The 22,399-nt window shown below is 43.2% G+C and overlaps 1 protein-coding gene across 3 annotated transcripts in view; it reads right to left on the bottom strand.

Moving 5' to 3' along the window:
• The window catches only part of PIK3AP1 (phosphoinositide-3-kinase adaptor protein 1), a 1,689,354-nt gene that overhangs the window by 123,321 nt on the left and 1,543,634 nt on the right, over positions 1-22,399 (bottom strand). For all 3 annotated transcript variants that reach the window (XM_086922323.1, XM_086922324.1, XM_086922325.1), the window contains one exon: positions 4,984-5,084. In XM_086922323.1, coding sequence (XP_086778449.1) covers positions 4,984-5,084 — 101 coding nt within the window. The remainder of the gene's footprint in view (positions 1-4,983; positions 5,085-22,399) is intronic.

The following is a 22,399-nucleotide window of genomic DNA, read 5'->3' on the forward strand; positions in this document are numbered from 1 at the left end:
AGGAAACTTAAACCCTTCCTCCCAGCTAAGGACTTCCAAACTGCAGTTCAAGCCCTAGTCATTCCACGCATAGACTACGGAATCGTGGCTCTCAGCGGACTCCCCCTATCAACAACAGCACCCCTAAGAGCCGCCTTGAACGCTGCAGCGAGACTTATCACTGGTTCTAGGAAACACTCGCATATTTCCCCTGACTTAAAATCCCTGAACTGGCTCCCTTTCGAAGCCAGAATACAGCTGAAAATTGCCTGTATGGCACACATGGCTATACACCACAAGTCTTCCAGCTACCTCACTCAAAAGCTGACTTTATCAGGAGGCTCGAGAAACAACAGAAGCACAAAGAATCTCCTCCTGAAACCTCGAAGATTTCGGAAGGAAAAAACTTACAAGCGCTCCTTCTCAGGAATAGCACCCAGGATTTGGAATGCCCTCCCTCCTGAAACCAGGCTTATCTCCTCCACTGCACTCTTTAAGAAAGAAGCAAAAGCCATCCTTATAGCTAGTCGCACTTGAACACTTTTTTGGTTGTACCGAAGACTGTGCACAGACTTTGTATTATTGCTTATTCTGATTGTCTATTGTACGAAGTTGTTTATCAGATTTTTCTCTAGTTTGTTACACACCTACTACCCACTACTATCTTGTACCCAAAAGTTTGCTTTTGCCGGTCTATCTTATTGTCTATTCGTTCACAAGTTGTTTATCTGGTTACCATCCTAGTTTGCTACCCACCTGCTACCCATTACTATCTTGTACCCACAAGTTTGCTTAATCTCGTGCTTGTTTCCCTTACACCGTGTTTACTGTAAAGCGCTCTGATATCTGCAAAGATCTTGTCCGCGCTATATAAAACGTTGAAAATAAAATAAATAAATAAATAAATAACTCCTTAATCAGGCGACCAGCGCCGCCTCCTCTCTTCCCAATGCAGCGTATCATGCCATGGTGGCCGTCCAAGCCGCTGGGGGGGGGGGCTCCGTGTTTTTGCAGTTCATGCAAATGTCCAAAGAGAAATGCTGGTCTCAACACGGTGCACCGGACCGAGAGGGTGTGCCGTTAGTCAGCGATTCGCTTGCTGACAACACACAAAACCAGTACCTCCTCCTCATCGGAAAAAGCACGGCACACTCCGGAGTTCAATGGCAAGGGTTTTATTAAAATATTATTAATATATATAATATGTAAGAGAGTGTACTTTCTTTACTACTCCTTTAGAAAAAAATCTTGTTATTGGAAATCTATCCCCAGAATTCTTCATTGAAAAAGGTATTGGGCAAAGTTGTTCCCTTATACCATTGGTCTTTGACTGATACTGTACTCCCAGTGCAACATTTAAGGCAGAAGGAGAATTTTATTTCCTTTGCATGCCATGTGTACTAAAATAAAGTTGCTCTCCACACCGATGATTTGATTATGTAACACATTACATCCCAATTAGAAACTAAGTTTGATAATCTGATGAGGGAATCTGGACAATCTCTACATCCAGTTGTCCTGATACTCAGTGTAGTAAATGAATAGTAAACATATACACCCAGGAACGGAAATTGCAAACCAATTACCCTCTTATTGGTTTGATTGAGAATAGATGTTGCTCACTTACTATAAGTAACAGCAGTGTTTCTCAAACAATTGTTGAACAGCTTTAACAAAGAAGAACTTTGCAGCCACTGTATCACATGTGGTCAGCTGGGGTTGTATGGCAGACTGGGGCCATAAGTCTACAATCAGGGTGATTGGGACTGTTTGCCTTTGGTGTCCGGGGGACTATCCTACAATGGCTCGGCATACTAGGCAAAGTACTTCCTTTTCTCATTACACTCTCAGGATAGTGAAGGCAAGCAGTCAAAGCTTTATTGGGTAGATAATGTGGGGGTTGAGATGCAGATTACAAGCAGTCAAACAGTCGAGACAATAACTATCTGCCCAGACCAACTCTTGTCTTAGTAAAAACAGAAGTACTTTGGAATCACAGCAAATTGAAATACTACCCACAGAAACCAGGATCTACAAACACATATGTGGTACTCTAGCTAAGTGTGACGATCATCACACCAGTTACTGTTCCTATGGTTCCGATAATAGTGATGGCATTCTAGAAGTGGCACAAAGTCATAGACAAGAAACAAGAACAAGTCTGAGCTCACTATTAGGCTGTACATGCAACTACTTTATTTATTAATCTATAGGTTTGTTTGTTTTATTTGTGAACAAAATACTCCACACTGGCAATTACTTCTTTCTTTAATGTGTAGGGTATTTTTTCAAGTTCAACATTTAGCCTCTCAGGGCCTGATTCACAAAGATAAACTTACACTTTTGGTAAGTTTATCTTTTTTTTGGTAATCACAATTCTATGAGTTAATAGTAAGTTTAGTACTGTGTAGACTCCATAGTTGGGGCAGAGAACAAAGCTCATAAGAATCTCTGCAGTCGTAAACTTACTATTAACTAAGTTTGTGAATACCCCCAAAAACTTAAACTTACACAAGAGTGAAAGTTTACAATTGTGAATCAAGCTCTAACTATTTCGTTTCAGGCCTCGTATTGCGTATTGTTAGGATACTGCTTGGCATGGAACTTGGTGGTGCACTCATCAGTGGGCACCGGATCACGGAAAGCAGCCCCATTTCTAGGATCTTGGTGCTGAGAACGTGTCAGGCCTTGGCAGCAGTTTCTCACCTTCGGAAGTTTCAGGCCGTTGAGTGGGCGTGGGTTGTCTGCAGCAGAGCGGGTCCCTTTGGAAATGCTGCAATAACGTATGGCACACTGTTGCTTATGGATTGGCATTGCTTCATGTGAAGCACCCAGGAAAGCCGGGTGAGTCCTCACAGCTTGGTTAGGTGATGTACACTCTTTGTACAGGTCGGCTCTTCTGGGTGGCCTATACACTGGGAACATGACTGGTCTTCTTTTCTTGATTAGTCTCTCTTCCTGCAGGGCCTTGAACTCCCCTTTCCTCACAGAGCTGGCTGAAGACTTTCATGCACTAGGCGGACCCACATCTCTTCAGAAATTTGTGTGGGCTTCAGATCATGACTGCTTACGTCTAGGAGACTGGCTGTCAGAGAGACACCAGTCCTGTATCACAGCAGCTCAAAACACTCTCAATCTTAAAATTCCACACAAGTTGAAGCACTCCACTTATAACAGCTTATAAATAGCTCGAGTTCGGTGAATACTACAAAATCATCCAAGAAAGTTTCATGAGGATTTTCTTCTTTTATTCTTTATCCACATCCAATCCCAAACCAACGCGTTTCGCCGAGGTTATTAAACACCCAACGGCTTCATCAGGGCTTGTCTTCTATACAATCCTGCCTTAAATCTTTGGGGAGGGTGCTCGTTTATAACTATTTACTGCTGTTTTTCTTCGGTCGGACTAAAAGCTTCTGTTATATTTGTAGTTTCTGAACTTTTATTCAGAGTATCTTATCAATTCCACTTTCTCCTTCTAAGTTTCAAATCGCTCCAAACTTCGCCTGTTACCCTCAGACTTCTGCTTCACTTTATATCTGCCAGCTTTCACTCCGCCGCCCTATTTGTCCTGCACCTTCCCTCCCACGCTGTCTTGGCGTCCTGTGTACAGGCGGCACCATCAGCCTTGCTTGGATTCATTAAATTACTTTACTCAAAATAGAATTTGAAGTGTGCCTAATCGTTCTGATTAGGCAGGGAGGAGTTGGGTGTTTTCCTCCCCTGATCTTTGTAAGCACTCATAGGGAATAGAAATTACAGTGGTTAAATATAGGTGTGTATCATTTCTTGAGCGCTTTTTTGAAATTCCTGGAGCACACAAAGTATAATCCACTCTCAATCTTAGTCACGAAGAACTTTGGACTGGAACAAAGTAGGATTGTTTAGTCCCACCTTCATACTCATTTTTCAAACTGGGGAGGCACTCTCTAAAGTCCAGGAACAAGGAGTGGTAGCTTTTTTAAATGTAATTTTCTGCCCACAGTGCAAACACAGCCACTGTGCAAGGTGATGGCTCTTGCAGCAGGTAGTGATGATACTGGCTCCAAACAGGAGTATTCGAAACAGAGGCACAAGGATGTGTTAAGAGTCTGCACCTGGCTGTCATCAACTTTCATGAAGTAACAATTAGGGAAAGACAAAAGGGTAGTCCCTGCCTAGAAACTTCCTAATTCTTTACAACATAATTTGCTGAATCAGCTGCACACCACAACCATACTATCATCCAAATAGCAGTGCTCAGAAAGAACTATTTAGCAATCTCCCATTAAAAGGTCCTAAAAATAATTTCTAATGGTGGCTGTGGCTCCTACCTCCCACATTTCCTAGGCAAGGGCTCCTCCCTCAGGTCCAGGAATGCAGGTAACACAATTCCACTGTCTGGGTAATCTGTATCCCATTCTCCATTTTGTCCCTGCAATCACCCTCTCACCACAACACGAAATCTTGCTACCACCCATACTTTGCATACAGGATGTTAGAACAAGGGTCTGGGTGTCAAATATAAGCAGATTATTATAGGAGTGTTCCAGTAGGCACCACTCTCCTCCTGAACTAGAAAAAGGTCTGTTCAGTACTATTAATCCACAATAAGCTGTATGCCGTCATCACCGTGTCACGTCATCAACCCAGGACATGGTCAGCAGTCCTCTGGAACTCTCGGTGCACCCACCAGGTCCGAAACAGATTCTCAACCTTGAAATCCACATGGACAGGCCGAGGTCTCAGTGCACATGCTACATTAGGCTGTTAGCTGAGCCAACAAAAAATCAGGATACCATTATCGCATGCAGTAGGGTCAGTCAGAGCAGAGGTATATGTCAATTTACCATGCAGGAAATATTTCAGTTTTAACCCACAGTGAAGTAGGAATATATAAAACATTAAAATAAATGGGTAACATTCATACAGTAGGTTCAGATAGAAGAGCACCATCCTTATAATCACAACCGGTGTGCATGATACACTGATGTTGTTAACCAAATCTGTGTAGACAGGCTTTACCTGTTAGAATTACGTGGTGGTATTCTTGGAGGTCTTGAAGGTCTTGAAGGTGGATGCAGGGCTACTCTCTGTCCTGACCGGTGGTCTGGTATTTCATTATCCTTTGGAGAAAAATAAGAAAGAAAATGCTAATCAATAATGATTAGGAAACAAATGTAGTTTTTATTCTAACACAACTATTTCTAATTGGTCAAAAATATTCTCATTTATTAATGATCAAATACAACGGCTCATACTAAGTAAGGAATAGCACTACCTGTCCAGTTCCTACTATGTGGGAATAGTTACTCTATCACAGACGGTGTACTGATCTTTGATGAACGCTCTGGACAGGGAAGAGTCTATTATGGAAGCCTTTGCCAGTGAACCTAAGTGATCAAATAGAGTTCCAGAGGGCTCCATCTTCCCCTACATTATCTTCAACCTCTACATAGAGCACCCTGGGGCTGTACTCACAGATAGCAACATCCAGATTCATCAATACACCAATAAACATATAACTATATCTGAAAATCCCTTCTGCTCCATAATCAACACCTAAAACACTGCCTGCACCTAAATCAACCAGACCAGCATGTGATGTGATCAGTAGAATCTACTTAAGGTTATCCTTTCCTTAAGTAATTAAATTACACAGCAGTTAGTGTCTCTCAACACAGCTACAGGCAGGGAACCATCAGACTGGAGACAAGTACAAAATCAAGAAAAACAACATAACAGGACTTCTCCATCTAGGCACGTAGGATCTAAAACGGCATACCTTTATGCATCAGGACAGCTCCATCCTTGCTCCAATTTAAACAAGCATTTGCATAGCCAATAGGTCTCACCTGTGGCTTTGCCAATATGTTTTAGTTATGTTGTACAATGCTGTGTCTGCTATTAGATATGGCTAAAAGTTATTGGTGTAAAGGGTGTGGAGTGAAGTGTTCTAGAGTGGAGCAGAGTGCAGTGTTATGGAGTGGTATGGTGTAGAGTGGTATAATGTGTTATGGAGTGGCGTACAGTGTTGTGGAGTGTAATTTAGGGAGTATAGTGTTGTATAGAGGAAAGGGTGTTGAGTTGAGTGGAGTAGATTGTTCAAGTGTAGTAGAGTGTTAGAGTGGAGTAGAGTGTTGTGGAGTGGTTTAATGCAGAGTTGAGTGGTGTAAAGGTTGCTGTGTAGATTGGAGTTTGGGAGAGTAGAGTGGCCTACTGTGGAGTAGATTGTAAGAGTGGACTGGCATAGAGTGGAGTAGTGCAGCAGAGTAGAAAGGGTTAGAGTAGTAGAGTTGAGTGTTGTAAAATTAAGTGGCATTGAGTACAGTGGAGTAGCATAGAGTGTCAGAGTGAAGTGGAGTGGCATACCGTAGAGGTGTAGAGTGGATTAGTGTGCTGTAGAATATAGTGAACTAAAGTGGCATGGAGTAGTATAGAAGGAGTTGCATAGAGTGTTGTTGAGTGGAGTAGTTCTGTAGAGTGGCATAGTGTGTTTTGGAGTGCAAAGGCACTCAGGGGCGACCCCTGCAACAAAATCAACAATACAAATGGTAGGGGAAACTTTGGTTAAAGCCAAGACATGCAGAAACCATATATCTACAAGAGAACAACAGGAGAGAAGTGCAAAACAAAACTCGGAAAAGGCTTTGATGGGAAGGACTTGTAAATTTCTTTCCCACATGCATCTTAAATATTTGGACACCATCTAAAAATTCCACTTTAAATCATCTAAAAAGACTGAGGCCCGGAACACTGGGCACAACCATTCACCAGCATTGACATAGTGCAGTTTAGGAAGGCAGCCCTGTGTTTCCCAATGGAGGTACTTTAGGGTGTTGTTCACAAGTTTTCCAAGAGCATGGGCTTATATGGCGAGACATATCCAAGCGTGCTGCTACAAGCTAGACTGTTCATAAGGAGGGGATATCTGAACGAGTGCTATCTGGGGTTGTAGTTGCAGACAGGACTTTCTGTCATCAAGTGAGTAGTTCAACACGTTTGTAGGGATGATACCTTTCTGCATAGAAAGAGGTGGAAAAGTTCTCATGCTTGTTTTGGGCATCCCTGAGTTGCACGGCTTGCTGAGGTTGCTCCTGTCTCCGAGCTCCGCCATCCTCAGTACTTTGAGAGCAGTGCAGGCACAAAAAAATTAAAATTGCCCAGAAAAAACATGGAGTTAGACAAAAGCGCATAACGAACGTCTGTGTGTGACAACTTATGTACACGGCATAACAAGGCGACGGCAGAGGAAAGGCTAGCAACGAGGAGCGTGGCAAATTGTAGAATGTGCGGGAGATAAACTAAAGCATGGGTGCAGCTAAATGAGAAAAGTAACGTACCCTTTACGAAGGGTAGGGATGATCAGTTGGGGAAGAAGGCAGAGCAATGATTTGAGGGGCGGAGTGGGACCTGGAAATGGTTGTAGCCAATGGAAAGACTCATAGCAGAGGAGTTGCGTTGACAGTGGAGTGGCTGGTCCAGGTAGTGAGCCGATATCGAAGGTGCATCTAATTAAAGTTGCCAAAGAAATACATTGAGGTTGGCGAGCCGTTTAAAGCTCAAGCCAGAGGCCTGACTCAGCCTTAACTTGAGGTTGTCTTGGACCCTGGAGCCCTAAAATGAGCCAAGTTGTAATGTGGCTCCAGACTGCCATCATGATCTAACCTTTCTTTGATGAAGTCTGGCAACGACAGCAGCAGCTCCCATAACCTGATGCAAGCAGTCGAGGAAGTAAAATGTAACAAGAGGGCGGCATACAGAAAACAAAAAGGGGCACGGCCTCCCAAAGTGGCCAAAATGCTGAAAGTTGAAGCCTGTGACGTGAAGCGGTCGCTGCCTAGAGCATAAGCAAAATGTAAGAAGTGGGAGTCATGCAGAAAAAAAAGAAAGGTGTGGGGCTTCCCAAAGTGACCGCAATGCTGAAAGGTGAAGAGCATTAATAATAATGGGGTGACCCAGTTTCCCTTAGAACCTGGGAAATCTAGGAGAATACAAGAACAATTGGTTCTGTGGGGTGTTGTATTTCTTTAGCACGAACATTAATTCATTCACAAATATTTTATGTTGGTTTATCAACCCAATCACTTCTTTTTGCTGACCAAAAATTATAGGACACCAACACAGACAAGAGATTAAAGATATGATATATTATCAATCATATATCGTAAATTGATAGACTGAACATTGAATCACTTTCAATTTCATCATCGCAAAGGGCTGTTAGGAGACATAAACATTCATACCACAGGGACTAAAAACATATATCAAAATAGAAGTTTATAGAAAAATTGTGGACTTGGACTTGGACTTGGAACACAGATGACATATACACAAATACAGTGGTTACGTAAACAATTCTTTTCTGAGGGTATACCCAAAAAACAGATGTCTGTGCAAGCAGATGTCCTTTCTATATTTACAAGTGAAAACAGCTTGGCAGGTAACGGGAATACCAAAGATTATCTTTCACGTTTCGACCCATTATGTGTGTAATTCACAATCTTCATGGCCGATCTTCACCAGGACTGGGCTAGAAAAGCAGCCTGTATGTTAGTGAATATGTGTTGGTGTCAAGTAGTAGAAAAACACAAAATAAATAAATCTAAACAGGAAGATTTATCAATTATCGCTTCACCTGTAGTGATGTCTCTACATAATTGTCTTTGTCCCACCTTGGATAAGGTGTTGAATGGTCCACAAGGGAACCTATAATTGATGTCTGAAAGCAAAGATATGGGGAGGAAGGAATGAAATCAGTCACTCCCAGGTGGATTGACAATAAATAAATAAATATTAGTGCTCAGTCCGGCAAAGGATCTTACCGGAAATGCCTGGGAATCCATCTACCAGGTAAGTACAATGAGCTCACCAGTTAGCTCTAAAGTGCAGCAATGATTTTCCGACATCTGTTTAGGATTCTCCGTAGGAAAACCAGTACATGATTAATAAAGATGCCACATTGGCCATCAAAAGGAATAAAGAACTATTTTTATAATTACAATGTGTATGTACAAAAAACAGGTCCCGTAGGGAAGCAAGCGCCATTAAATGAAAAAGAGCGAGTGCCAAAGTTTAATATATTTAAAAAACAAGGTTGTAATGAACCCAAGGACCTGAGTCTCAGGATAAACCACACGGGCGCAAGTGCTATTATTCATGAAATCGGTATTGGAAGTGAAGAAACCACAATGGTTAAAAAACAATACAGGCATTCTGTGCACAAATGTAAAAATATTAGTAAAGAGGTCAGGGCAATCACTGTTGAACATGGTAAAGGGATTTACTAGCTCATCTGGACAGAAGTGAATGAATCGACTATCCTTCAAAGCTGTATCAGAACGATAGTCGCCCTTCAGAGGAGACACGGCTGATATAAAGGAGGGGTCATCCGAGTGCATGTTCCCTGCGTCAGTTGCCATGGAAACTGCGCAGCAGGTTTCCCAACTGAGCAAACTGACGTATTCTGCGTTCGGGACACACAGTGAAGTATATAAAAAACCGAATCAGAAGCTCATCTACAAAAAGTAGCGGCAAATACTCTGAGTTTATAAAAACACATTAGTGTAGGCTCAATGGTGCTTATGTAAAACAACTTGATGAAGTAAAAGGAGATTAAAAAGGGAATCATTGGATATAAACCTCCTAAAACTACTCTGTTGCTAGTTACACAGATCAGATGTTCAGTTGGGGATAGTCACACATTTGCAACCATTGTTAAATTAAGCATGCAAATGCTAATATGTTTACTTGCACATATGAATGCCATATCTACTAATTCACATGCAAAGGGTACCAAGGCTGCAAATCCTATTATTTGTATTTGCACATATGCACGCCATATCTACTAATTCACATCCAATGGGTACAGAAGGGAGTTGAAACTTATGTTGTACTTAATATGTGTCATAAGGAGTGTTACAAGTATAATTGCAGATGGTGTACAGAACCACTGCATTTGAAATGAGTCAGCATAAAGATCATATACAGAGGGTACATTTGGGCAAATATAACAATGTAAACCAGGTTTGATATAAGTATATATTATCAAGACTGTACTGTGTAAAGATTTTATTTGAGCAAGTACTATGGGGTTCGATTCTTACTCTGTATTATCATATCGGTTGGTTCTGCGTGGCCTGAAGGAGGGGCTCTGATGGAATTACGAGCAAAAAAGACTGCCACTGTCTAAACTGTGTAATGTATAGATCCTGAAGTGTGTTAATCAACCCATATTCAGGAGAGAAATTTGCCTAGAAATGTCTTCAGATTCATTGAGCCCGTTATTTACTGTATCAAGTAAGTGAATCCACTTACATTCTCTCAGGCTCATGGTGGCTGACAAATCTCCACCTCTTGGGTTGTGTAGTATCTTCGCCAGGACCCATCACTGTATTCTCCCAGCTGTATGTTTTATACAACTAAAATGCTCAACCAGTGGAGCACCCAGTGTATTGCAACGGACTATGGAACAATGTTGAAGGATCCTGGTTTTCACCTTCTGATGTGTTTGACCCACATACAATTTATCACAGGTGCAAACAATGGCATAAATCACAACAAATGAGTTCCAATCAGTTTGGTGTTTTAGGGTATATGTGTGATTGGAGTGTGTGAGCCGACTGGACTACGGCAACGCCCTCTACGCCGGGACCACCGCCAAGCTCCAGAAGAGACTCCAGCGGATCCAGAACGCCTCAGCCAGACTCATCCTCGACATCCCACGAACCAGCCACATCTCCGGACATCTGCGAGACCTTCACTGGCTCCCCGTCAACAAAAGAATCACCTTCCGCCTCCTCACCCACGCACACAAAGCCATACACGACCAAGGCCCGAGCTACCTCAACAGCCGAGTCAACTTCTACGCTCCCAAACGCCACCTCCGATCAGCCAACCACGCCCTCGCCGCCGTCCCCCGCATCCGAAGAGCGACTACAGGAGGAAGGTCCTTCTCCCACCTGGCCGCCAAGACCTGGAACTCCCTCCCGACCGACCTGCGCCTGACCCAAGACCACCTCTCCTTCAGGAAGAAGCTGAAGACCTGGCTGTTCGAGCAGTAGCGGCTCCCCCCCCCCCCCAGCGCCTTGAGACCCCACGGGTATGTAGCGCGCTTTATAAGTGTCACTGATTGATTGATTGATTGTGAAATCTTTTCTTTCCATCGTAAGTGCACAGGCTTACAGAAACCACACTTGAAATGCCCAGTCAGGGGAGGCAGTTGCAGTTGAGCTCTTAGATCAGGGTTGGGGGCTGTTTTGAGATAAGATTTTACCACACAGTCCTTAATGTTTCCTACCCCTTTTAAAGGCAAAAAGTGGTTTACCTGGCTCATCTAATTAGTCCGCAATGAGATCCTAGTAGCCGTTAGCAATATTTTTTAACTCATTGATTCTGGTGTTTAACGTGGTGACACACACTATTCTGTTCTCTGCAGTATCATGTTTGGGCCTAGTCTCAAGTAAGGTGTCACGGTGGCAATACCAGGCCCTTTTCCTAGATCTCTTAAGTAGCCCTTTCGGGTAGCCCCTTTTTCTGAGGTGTGACATGAGGAGGTCAGTTTCTTGAAAATAATCAGCCCCATGGTTCCAGTTTCTGTGAAGCCGCAGGAACTGGCCATATGGGAGGTAATCTCTCAGGTTTCTGGGTTGGCGACTACTGTATCCAAGTAGGATGTTCTGTTCCATAGGTTTTCTGAAAAGAGTGGTGTAGAGTGTTTTGTCTCTTGATCTTATACTGAGGTCTTAGAAGTTAATCTCGCCTCTGCTATGTGCAGTGGTGAATTGTATGTCAGGCGATTGTTCATTAATCCACTCAAAAGAGGCCAACAGCCTCAGTTTTTCACACGTCCAAATCAATAGGATGTTGTCAATATACCTCTTCCAGAGACTAATGTTTTCTAGAAAAGTATTTTTCGTATTGTAGATGAAATCATTTTCGTATTTATCCATGAAGAGGTTAGCCAGATCACAACCTTTGTCTGGAAGAAGTACTCGCTTTGGAATATGAAAACGTTTGAATTCATTGCTATCCTTGTGGCGGGAATTCCGTTCTCCTACAGAACTGTGCATAGAGATCTGGAACCTCAGTGAATTAGGATGGCCCAAAACTCACCTCAGTACTTAAAATCCCCTTACCGAGCTAGCTACAGTGTCTCATTGATCATACAAACTCCCATTGTTTTGATAAACCAGAACATGAACTTAGAGTACCTCAGGTATCGTGGAACACATGAACACTCTTTCGCTGTATAATCATTTCAAACCAGAACGTGGAGTAAATGAGGACACGTGCATATTTGAAATATTTATTTACTAATGCAGGGTTCTCAAATGCAGTATCTTATATAATACAAGCAAACATATTATAAGAATCAAAGTTATCAGCATAGTTCCTAGTCCATAGAAAGCGAACGGTGACAGCATACTAAGATGCTGAAATGAATAGGAATTATCAACACCTATGTCTCACCCTCCCTAACTAGCATAGTATTTTATATCTATGCAGGTCTCATTTGGGTTTTAGCAGGGTGGGCCCATACCTCAAAATCTCAGTGGCAGAGGATCACATCATCTTCCACCAGCTCTCTGCATGCGCAGCACCATCAAGTGTGTTACATGTGTTTTCTGCAAAGCAATATAAAAACCGCTTCGAGACAGATTCTGGTAGCAGCTGCATTTGTGTTATGTCTAGAATGGTGCGAAGATCAGACTTCACAACAACACTGTGTCGAGTTATCAGTGGAAGCTTTAGCACTCACTGTGCAGACAGTGTACCGAGCAAAGTTGATATCAGAGCAATAACATATTATTTCTCAAGTAAATCACAACGCTCTTCTAGGTTGAAAGCTAAAATAACAATTATGTGTTGTGTGCAAAAATGAAGCAAAAGGAAAAATGGCGTTTAAACATTTAATAAGCTCATGCTAACTTAACACAGTATATAGAAAAAAAGTAGCTATATGACACCCCCCCAATGATCCGAGCACGGTCAAAAATAAGGTAAGGTAAGACCAGAATAGGGGTATAATCATGAAAGCAAAGTTAAATAATAATGAGCTACGGTAATATCCAAAAACAAATGCGAAGGCCTTATAGCGGCCAAACTAAAAAGTCCTAAACTTTTTAAATCAAGGCCCACATTTAGCCAAGTCAATAGGCCTGGGGCTAGAAAAAATTGTTTGTACGCAAAAAGTACCTCTAAAAAAAATGCAATCTGGAAAGTGCAAGTAGCAAAAGTTCCGAAGGCTTCTCAGGACAGGACTGAATATGCAAAATAAGCAGCAACAGCCTCCAGCATGAAATCACTGTCATCATCCGAAAACAGTTCAGCCATCCAATCAAGTAGTGGGAAAGAACATACGTGCTGCTCCAGCACTGGATCCTCTAGCATCATCAGAGGACAACTCAGTGGGTTCTCAAGAAAGCTCTGTGCCAAGAACTCATGCGCTGCTGCTAGTATGTCCCAATGACCCATTAGTCCATGCATCGCTGCCAAGGTCATAAGCCTTTCGGCAGAACAAATCAACTCGTGAGCAACTACGGGACTCATCAGATGATTAAAATCGACGTCAGGAGACACCGTCTTGCAGAGACACAAATCAAGGGCCCAGTCGAAATCGCAGCTCAGGCAATGAAACACAGGCTGGACACATGTGAAATAAGAAAACCGAAACGATAATCCAAATGCCGTGCTTAAAGTCGCAAGCGGCAGTGTGCCATAGTAATCAAGCATCCGGTTGCGAAACACTGACAGGAGGGGCAATGCGGCCACTAACGCAGGACGGGCATCCATGTTTAATAAAACAAAATATCACCAAAACGTCTGCAGCTAATGCTAGCAAAACTGGGAATCCACCAAACAGGCTCAAAAACAAAGAATGAAAGAAAGCAGGGATGACCCCAAATTTTTTCTCGAAGGAAGTCACAAGACCACTGCTAACTATTTTAAAAAAATGAGCGAGGCCAGAAGTGGAGGAGGCAATAAAGATTTGATGAACCAGCTCGCTGAAATGTAACGGCAAATCAGTATTTAAAAGCGCCTGCACCTCTGTGCGCGTGTTAGCTATGTGAAGGACAAATGTTTCTCGGGCCGAACTCAGGGCCACCTCTTTTTGAGACAAAAGGGCTCTTGTTCTACTCATACCATTGAACTCTGCTTAAAGGTTGGGATGCGCGGTCAGATGGAAACATCTGAATTCCCATGTGTAGGAGGATACAGAACGTTTTTGCAACAGACCACACGTTCTGATACTGTTACCACATAAGCGATACCTTTAATTAACCCACAACATTCTTCGTTATTCAACAGTAAATAACTACCGTTCGCCAGCAAAGTGAAAGTGGGAACTATTGCGGGAACCGGAGTACCTTTCAAAACACAGGCTAAATTTGGCCGGTCCTGGTTACAAGAACCGTGCAACTAGATGTGTCTGCATATCAATGAATGATCAGGTGTCTCTGTGCATTCCTCCCCCTTAAGATAAACTTCTTTCTCGTCTTTCAGGCACCTATAAGTGAATGGAAGCGACCATGCTTCATGGAGAAACAAGCTACCTAATGGTTCATATCTCCCTATCGCAATATATCGCATACAATTTGTAAATTTGTACAAGGCAAATGGTAATGTGATTAATCCGTGGATAAGCCACGTTGCAGCAGTGGCCTCAGCTACCGAGAACGGTATAGATTCCAACCTCTCAATGTGTAACATGGAAAAGGATGCATCACGCATTGAAAGCATGCGTTGCTTGTCTGTTAAATTAAAAGGGGCAAAGAGGGAGGACACGTTCATGTAATTCCAAGGCACCCTACCAGCCTTAAGCGTCTGCAGGGTCCATGCAAATTGCATAATGTAACGCAATTGATTTTGACCATGGTATAACACAGACACTTCATCATGTACAATATAAACAACAGAAGATACAATATTATTCAACGTGTAAATGCGTGAAGAAAGCATGTTAATACTATTATCCACAACTGCAAGCACCTTTTCCAAATTAGCTTGATCTATTGCTCTAAGGCGCTTAGCAGCCTCAACCTGTGATGTTTTCCAGATTTCATTGTAAATCGCATTAAAAAATCTTTTAGACCTACCACTAGCCGGGCCTTATATGAAATCATTTAAATCCACATCATCTGTCAGTTTGGATAGATGTAACTTAACTGCAGCCAATGTAGCATGTTGAAGCCAATTCTGACACAATTTGCCTACAGAGTAAGTGGTGACAGAATGGTTAGTTGCAAAACGGGGTTCAGGCCTGACTTGTGTAAAACCGTCAGCTAAACCCAGAAAGCGACGTTGGCACGAATCAGAGCTTCTGTACCACATTAACCAACCCTTTGGATTCAAACTGGACACATTAAAGGATGAATTGTGCAATAGTGTTTGCAATTCACCAATGGAAAACTGTGTAAAACTTATTCCAACCGGAATATTCTTCCAAAATAGGGATAGTAGGTGTATTGACCCCTTAGATACTGACGCAACTGATATTCAAGCTGAGCTACTCTCGGTACAGCTCGAATTAAAGAATAAGGAACTGTCACATCAACTAGGACATTTGTTAGACCCCGTTTTTGGCAACTGGAAGGGAGTCCATACCTCAGATCCTCAACCCATACCTTGGTCGGATCATTACATCATCCCCATAACAATTCAACTAGACAGAACCGAGCATTATCGACATCAATCTCTACGTTATAAACGCAGAAAATGGAAGAACTTCTCAATAGAATCTTTCACTAAAATTGTCCAGGATGAAGGCCCTCCTAAAGGGGATGATTGCGAGACAGTTAATAAGCACATACACACATTCGTCACCAAGGCCCTTGATATCACTGCCCCTATTCGCACCACGACCAACGCCAGGAGAACAAAAAAAGCTGCTCCCTGGTTCAGTCAAGAACTGCAAACCATGAAGACGGCATGTAAAAAGCTTGAAAGAGCATGGCGCCAGAAATTTTGCCCAGAAATTAAAACCCAGTACAAAATAGCGCAAAGAGTATACAACAAAACTATACGCTTGTCTAAGGCAGCTCATTATCATACCCGCATTATGGAAGCAGAAAACTCCTCTAAGGAACTGTATCAAATATACAAAGAAATCTCCATAGTGGACGCGACTCCTTCCTCCCAAAACGATTCTGTGGAAACTTGTGACAAAATTGCCCAGTACTTCTCAGGAAAGATTACTAAAATCTATGCCAGCTTTTCCAATAATATAAAGTCGGCTACTGAATTTATTGAAAATGATAATCTCATAAACACTCCAGAGTGCCTAGGCTCATTTGAAGTTCCTCCCTTTGAAGCTTTGGCTAAAATGTGCAAGAACATCAAATCAGGATCTCCTCGAGACCCTGCGCCTCCTAAAATTCTAGCTGATGCTTTCTCTGCACTAGAGCCTCACTTCAGACATCTGCTTCAAGTCTCCTTCTCCACGGCTTGTTTGCCTGTGGAATGGAAACAGGCAGTAGTGTTACCGATTAAAAAAAAGCCGAACATAAGTCAAGACATTTTGGAAAACCTTCGCCCAATATCTTTGCTACCTTACCTTGCAAAGCTAGCTGAGAAAATTGCTAATACCCAACTTATGGAACATCTAGAAGCCCATAATGTTTTTCATAAATCTCAATCGGGTTTCAGGTCGAATTTCTCCACAGAGACAGCTCTCTTGAGGGCTACTGAAACCCTACGAGAAGGAGCGGATGAGGGTAAGACCATGGCTCTCATCATGCTGGATCTCAGTGCCGCGTTTGACACTGTAGCGCATTCCATCCTGCTACAGTGTCTAAACAGAGCGGGAGTCATCAATAAGGCACTGGGATGGCTGAAAGCCTTTCTGATCAACAGGAGCTTTCAAGTCCAAAGAGGGACTTTTCTCTCAGACAGCGTGATGCTTGAACAGGGGGTTCCTCAGGGCTCTGCCCTGAGTCCCACCCTGTTCAATTTATACATGGCCCCCCTGGCAGAAGTGGTGCAATCGTTCGGCGTAGAGCTTGTCTCTTACGCCGACGACACGCAACTTCTAATATCACGGTCTCAAGCCCCTTCTCTGGAAGCAGACAACTTCAATGCTTGCATGAATAAGCTTGCCACTTGGATGACAGAGCACTGTCTAAAACTAAATGGCACTAAAACGGAGGTTCTTATAATTGGAGGCAATGAGGCAAAATGGACAAAAGAATGGTGGCCCAACTGCTTGGGTCCTTTGCCCCCTCCCAACCAGGAAGCAAAAAATCTAGGTGTCTGGGTAGACAATAAGTTGTCTTTTGATAGCCACATCAAGAAAACAGTAGGCAAATGTCTTGGAGTAATGAAAACGCTCAATCGCACCCTTGACCTGCTGCCTCTGAACTCCAGACGCACCATGACGCAGGCACTAATCACTTCCCGTATTGATTACGGGAATGTGCTGCTCCTGGGTACATCTGCAAAAAAAAATCAAGAAACTACAGGTTCTACAAAATTCTGCAGCACGCCTGGTGTTAAGGCTTCCCCGTAGAGCCCCCTCGAGACCCTCTCTGGCATCCCTCCATTGGCTACCTATTAGCAAGAGAATTGTTTTCAAAGCTCTACTATGGTGCCATAGGATAATCCACCAAAGAGTGCCGGCTTATATGTCGGATCTGGCATCCCTGTATGAACCTAACAGATCCCTCAGATCTAAGGGAATGGGTTTGCTCAGAACCTCTCGCCCCAAAAAAGCCAGAATGGGAGGCAGGTCCTTCCGCTCACTAGCGGCCATGCACTGGAATCTCCTGCCCACGGACACTAGGCTAGAGACTAATGAGGCCTCTTTTAGAAAGAGGCTGAAAACCTTTTTATTTACTTCATAATGGTACTCCTCTCTCTCCTCATAAAATGCTCTCTCCACAGCGCGGGGACACGCCGGGAGGCGTCACCAGGCGCTTTATAAACCCCTTTAAACTAAACTAAACTAAATTTAATTTTTTAGAAGTTGCCAATCCAAAGCATGTTGTCTGGAAAATGGTAGAATTTAAAAACAAAATATGATTCGGGATGAGACATGCACGGTGCAAAGCCTCAACGCCTTGTACCTGCCAACTTTTAGAACCCCAAACAGATTTAAGGTCAATGGTTTCCTTCCATAGCTCGTAGCCCTCTACAGCTAACTTGTCTAGGAAGGACTTCGAATGCAATAATTTAGTATCGGTAAGTCTAACTTTGGACATGGACTTTTGTGTCATTTTAAAATAAAAGGACTCAGGATTTGATTGATTAAAGTCGGTAAAATAAGTGTACTTTTTCAATAATGTACTAGAGCTGCTTTGTAATGGTGCTGGGCAATGTTCCCACTGTGTGTAATTCACAGTACTTCTTCTGGAACTCATTTTATGTAGATAATGGTTACCAAAATGTTGGAAGCAAAACAATTCACCATAATTAGCAGATTCTAAATACAAATCTTCAGCATCAAAGGCAGCATAATATTTCAAATCAGTGAAAAGTGATTCGACGGCCTGAATATCCCAATCATCAGAACGTATGTTTTGTTTCACCACATCCCCCATGTTCATTCTGAGCACATTAGGGTCATTAACCACTTCAGTAGGGCCATGGATTTGAAATTTAACCGCATCCCTCACAATACCATCAAGAACAGGCCAAGCAGTGATGTTAACAAAACTCAAGTCTCTCTTCAGTCTGTGTGCAGAATGTGACGAGGAAAGGGGGGCCAAAGTTCCATTAAGATGCCGAATGCATGTTCTCTCCTCGACATAGTGTCCATCGATAAGACGGAAAAAATAAAACACAAAGCCAATTGACATGAAAAGGTAAAATGAAAAAAGTACCAGCCAAATATATGTCCAAGGGGGAGATCAAAAAATGTTTTTTAAATAAAGTGGCATAAACTGGAAAACGTGAGGGGTTTTTCAAATTCACTAAAACAGAGTCAAAGGAGAATCTGGATTCTGTGGCCAAACTTGTTTGCAAATCAGGAATCAATAAGTCAGCAGGATAGGCGTAATCTAGGTCATCAATGTTATTAACAGGCAGAGTACTTAATAAAGGATGGGAAACAGCAGGCATCACGAGGCCACTTCTGGCTCAGCATTAGAAGTAGTGGCCAAAACAGAATTTCTCACAATCGAAGGACAGGAGACCGCCGGTGTCATACTATGAAGAATCGGCCACCCTGTGTATCTTGACATTGTCAATTGAGATAAACCTGTTTTCCTTATGACCTGGAAGTGGTGGTAAAATGATGACTGTTCTTGTACCCTTCACTCCAAGAACGGGAACTGGAGCTCGATAGGAAGGACCAAATTCTTTCTTGTTATCGATCTTCTCTCAAACCATTTCTCCAACTCGGGGTAGCCAGCCAACTACCGGGATCTGCAACACATCATCCAATGTGGAGGGCAAATGTTCCTTTGCAAGACTGTCTCTGGTCTTTTGTAGATACTGTAAAACATTGCAATGTTCATCTACGTCAAAGGCCGTGGCTTGGGCCACGCAGTCTAGACCGCCGAGGTCAGGGACATACATCTTGATACCAAAGAGCATTTCGTACGGGGTCCGCCCACCCAGAGACCTTCTAGGGAGATTATTAAGTGCACGCTGCATGCCATTGAGATGGGCCAACCAGTTTCTGCCAGTGCCTATAACTCGAGCTGTCAAAGATTGCTTTAAGTCACGGTTCATTCGTTCCACTACACTATTACCCTCAGGTCTGTATGGAGTCGAAAACTTGACTTGGATCCCCAACGAAATCATAGCATCCTTATACGCCTTAGAGGCGAAAGCCGGACCCCGATCCGAATGGAAGGTACCACAGGCAAAAATCCCTACAAAGCAACGCAAATCTCTTATGACAGTCCGTGAATCAGCGCTGCGATGGGGCCAGACCCACACAAAGCGTGTACATGAATCAACTGCTACTAAGATGTACTTATACGCAGTATCAGAGGAAAAAGGACTGCAGTGATCTAAATAAACACAACCCAATGGTTTATTAGATATGTACAACTGTGTCTGAGGCGGACACGCAGCAGTCGAAGGCTTAATCTGCTGGCAAATGTCACATTGAAGGACATAATCGCGCGTCTGTTTGTACAGTCCCCGCCACCAGAAACGTTGTAGTAGCTTAGTTACAGTGGCCGAGACGCCCGCATGCGCAGACGCCACACCTTCATGTGTCGCTGTAATCAACGTAGCCCGGCGATCCAATTTGGGAATCAACCGTTCCCCAACTTCAGAAATTTTCACATAAGGAACCTTATCGGGACTTAAGTGGTATGTGTACTTCGAAGGGAACCCCGTAGGATATTTACCTCCCTTCTCAGTGGCAGCTACAGCCGCCAAGATGTCATCATCTATTTTACTTTTGGACTGTGTAACTGCTGCAACTAAATATTTTGATACTGCTGATTTCGCCGCTTCATCAGCAAGCGAGTTACCAACAGCGTGAACTCCAACATGCTGCTGGCCAAGAGAATGAATCACAAAAACAAGTGGCAACTTTTCCTTAAGTTCAGCCACTCGGACCCAGATCATCTTATGTTTTATTGTGCTACCCTTGGAAACACGAAAGTCATTCTGAATCCAAAAGATCAAGTTCTCATTGTAAGACTGGACACAGGAATCACTTACAATTAAAGTCGTCACACCTGGATCAGCGTACTCCAATGCAAGCATCAGAGCACGAAGTTCTGCTAATTGTGCGGTGCAGTCCCCTAGTGTTTGCGTATGCACGACACTGGACTTGAACTCATCGTCCACCATGGCACCAACCACAATGACGCATGCGGAAACGTAGGCATGTTTTGAGCCATGCGCAACCTGCGCCGAACCATCATTGTAAATGATGCAATGGAAATCCTCCAAAGGTCGCATTGCTAAAGGAGCCTGATGAACAAATTCATACTGTAAGTACTCCTGCGACCGTAACGAGGCGTCAAAAATAAACGTGACATCCTGGGACGTCAAGGATGCAGCCCATTGAATCCACAGAGGGTGCAAAGCTTTAGAATTTGGTACACTGGCTTTCGTAACTGCCTCCAATGCAGGACACGGGGTAACAACCAACATGTATTTTCCCTGCGACAGGGCACGTTCCTTGAGAATTGCCATCTGCACAGCCGTCAAAACTTTCTCCACAGTGGAAAATCGCATTTCAGCCGAAGTGTACAAGTGTGACTTGTAAGCAATAGGTACTGTGTCTCCTTCATTAAAAGTTAGGTACGTGAAACCTACCATCCCAGGGATAATTCTTATCACCAGGTTGGTCTGGTTATCATGAGTCTGTAAGAATTTAGAAGCGAGCAGATCAGCTTGCAAAGACTGCAGAATAGCTGAATGCTCAGGCAGCCAGCATGATTTGGAAAAAGTTGGTTGTATCAAAGCATACAAAGGCTTGATATGCTGGGCATATTCCAGAATGTATGTCCTCCCGAAATTCAAGAAGCCCAGTAAAGATTGTAATTTTTTCAGTGTCGTTGGAGCGCGCAGCTGTGCGCATTTCTCCAGGAAGTGAGGAGCCAAACCTTTTCCCTCATTGTTGAGCTCGTAGCCCAGAAACAACACTGTGTACTCTGCAATGTGTGATTTTGCAAAGTTAAATTTGTAACCCAAATTTGCAAAGGTACAAATTATTCCGTTGACTCGACACAGATGCTCCCAAAGTTCGTCGTCTGTGAGATATATGTCATCCACATAAGAACAAGCATCTGGGTCGATTCTCTTCAAAAGAGAGACTATGCGGGCAGTAAAAATCCCAGGACTATTCTTATAGCCCATAGGCAAACATCAAAACTGTTTTTAAACACCGCCGCAAGTAAAGGAGGTCCATTGGGAACTTAGACCGTCCAATCTATGGGCATAAAAACCATTGAAAATGTCAAGCGTGGTTTTAAAGCACTTACGCACAAGACTATTCACTAGGGCAGAGCCATGAGTATTCTGTACTGCACAGTTACAGCAATGCAAGTTTAAATGCCGGTAATCCAACACCAAACGATATGAACCGTCAGGCTTGTTTACAGTAAAAAGAGGGTTATTCATCGGTGACACACATGTTTCAATTACACCTTGATATTCCAATTGTTCAAGGATTGCCGCAACGGAAGCTTTAGCTTCACGTCTTATGGGATATTGAGGTTGAGGCTGCGGCTGAGACCGTAAAGGAATCTCGTGGCATGGGGACAATTTATCCCAACCACATTGATTGTGGTACACAGCCGGCACTAGAGCCAGAGCCCACTCTTCTGCAAAATGCAGCGCATCCTCTTTCGAGACCGTGTTCGCGAAACTGGGAAGGATTACCTCCTCCCCTCGCGGAGCTGCGAGAACAAAAGGTGGGGGCCAGCCAGCCTCAGAAAGCAAAATGTCATACGTAGACGAAAGAGTTTCCCAAAATACCCCTTTTATGGTTCGCTGTATGTCACCTTCAATTAACAGGACAATTTCAAAAAGT

Source organism: Lissotriton vulgaris, chromosome 5, assembly GCF_964263255.1.
Source record: "Lissotriton vulgaris chromosome 5, aLisVul1.2, whole genome shotgun sequence".
In the NCBI taxonomy this organism is placed as follows: Eukaryota; Metazoa; Chordata; class Amphibia; order Caudata; family Salamandridae; genus Lissotriton; species Lissotriton vulgaris.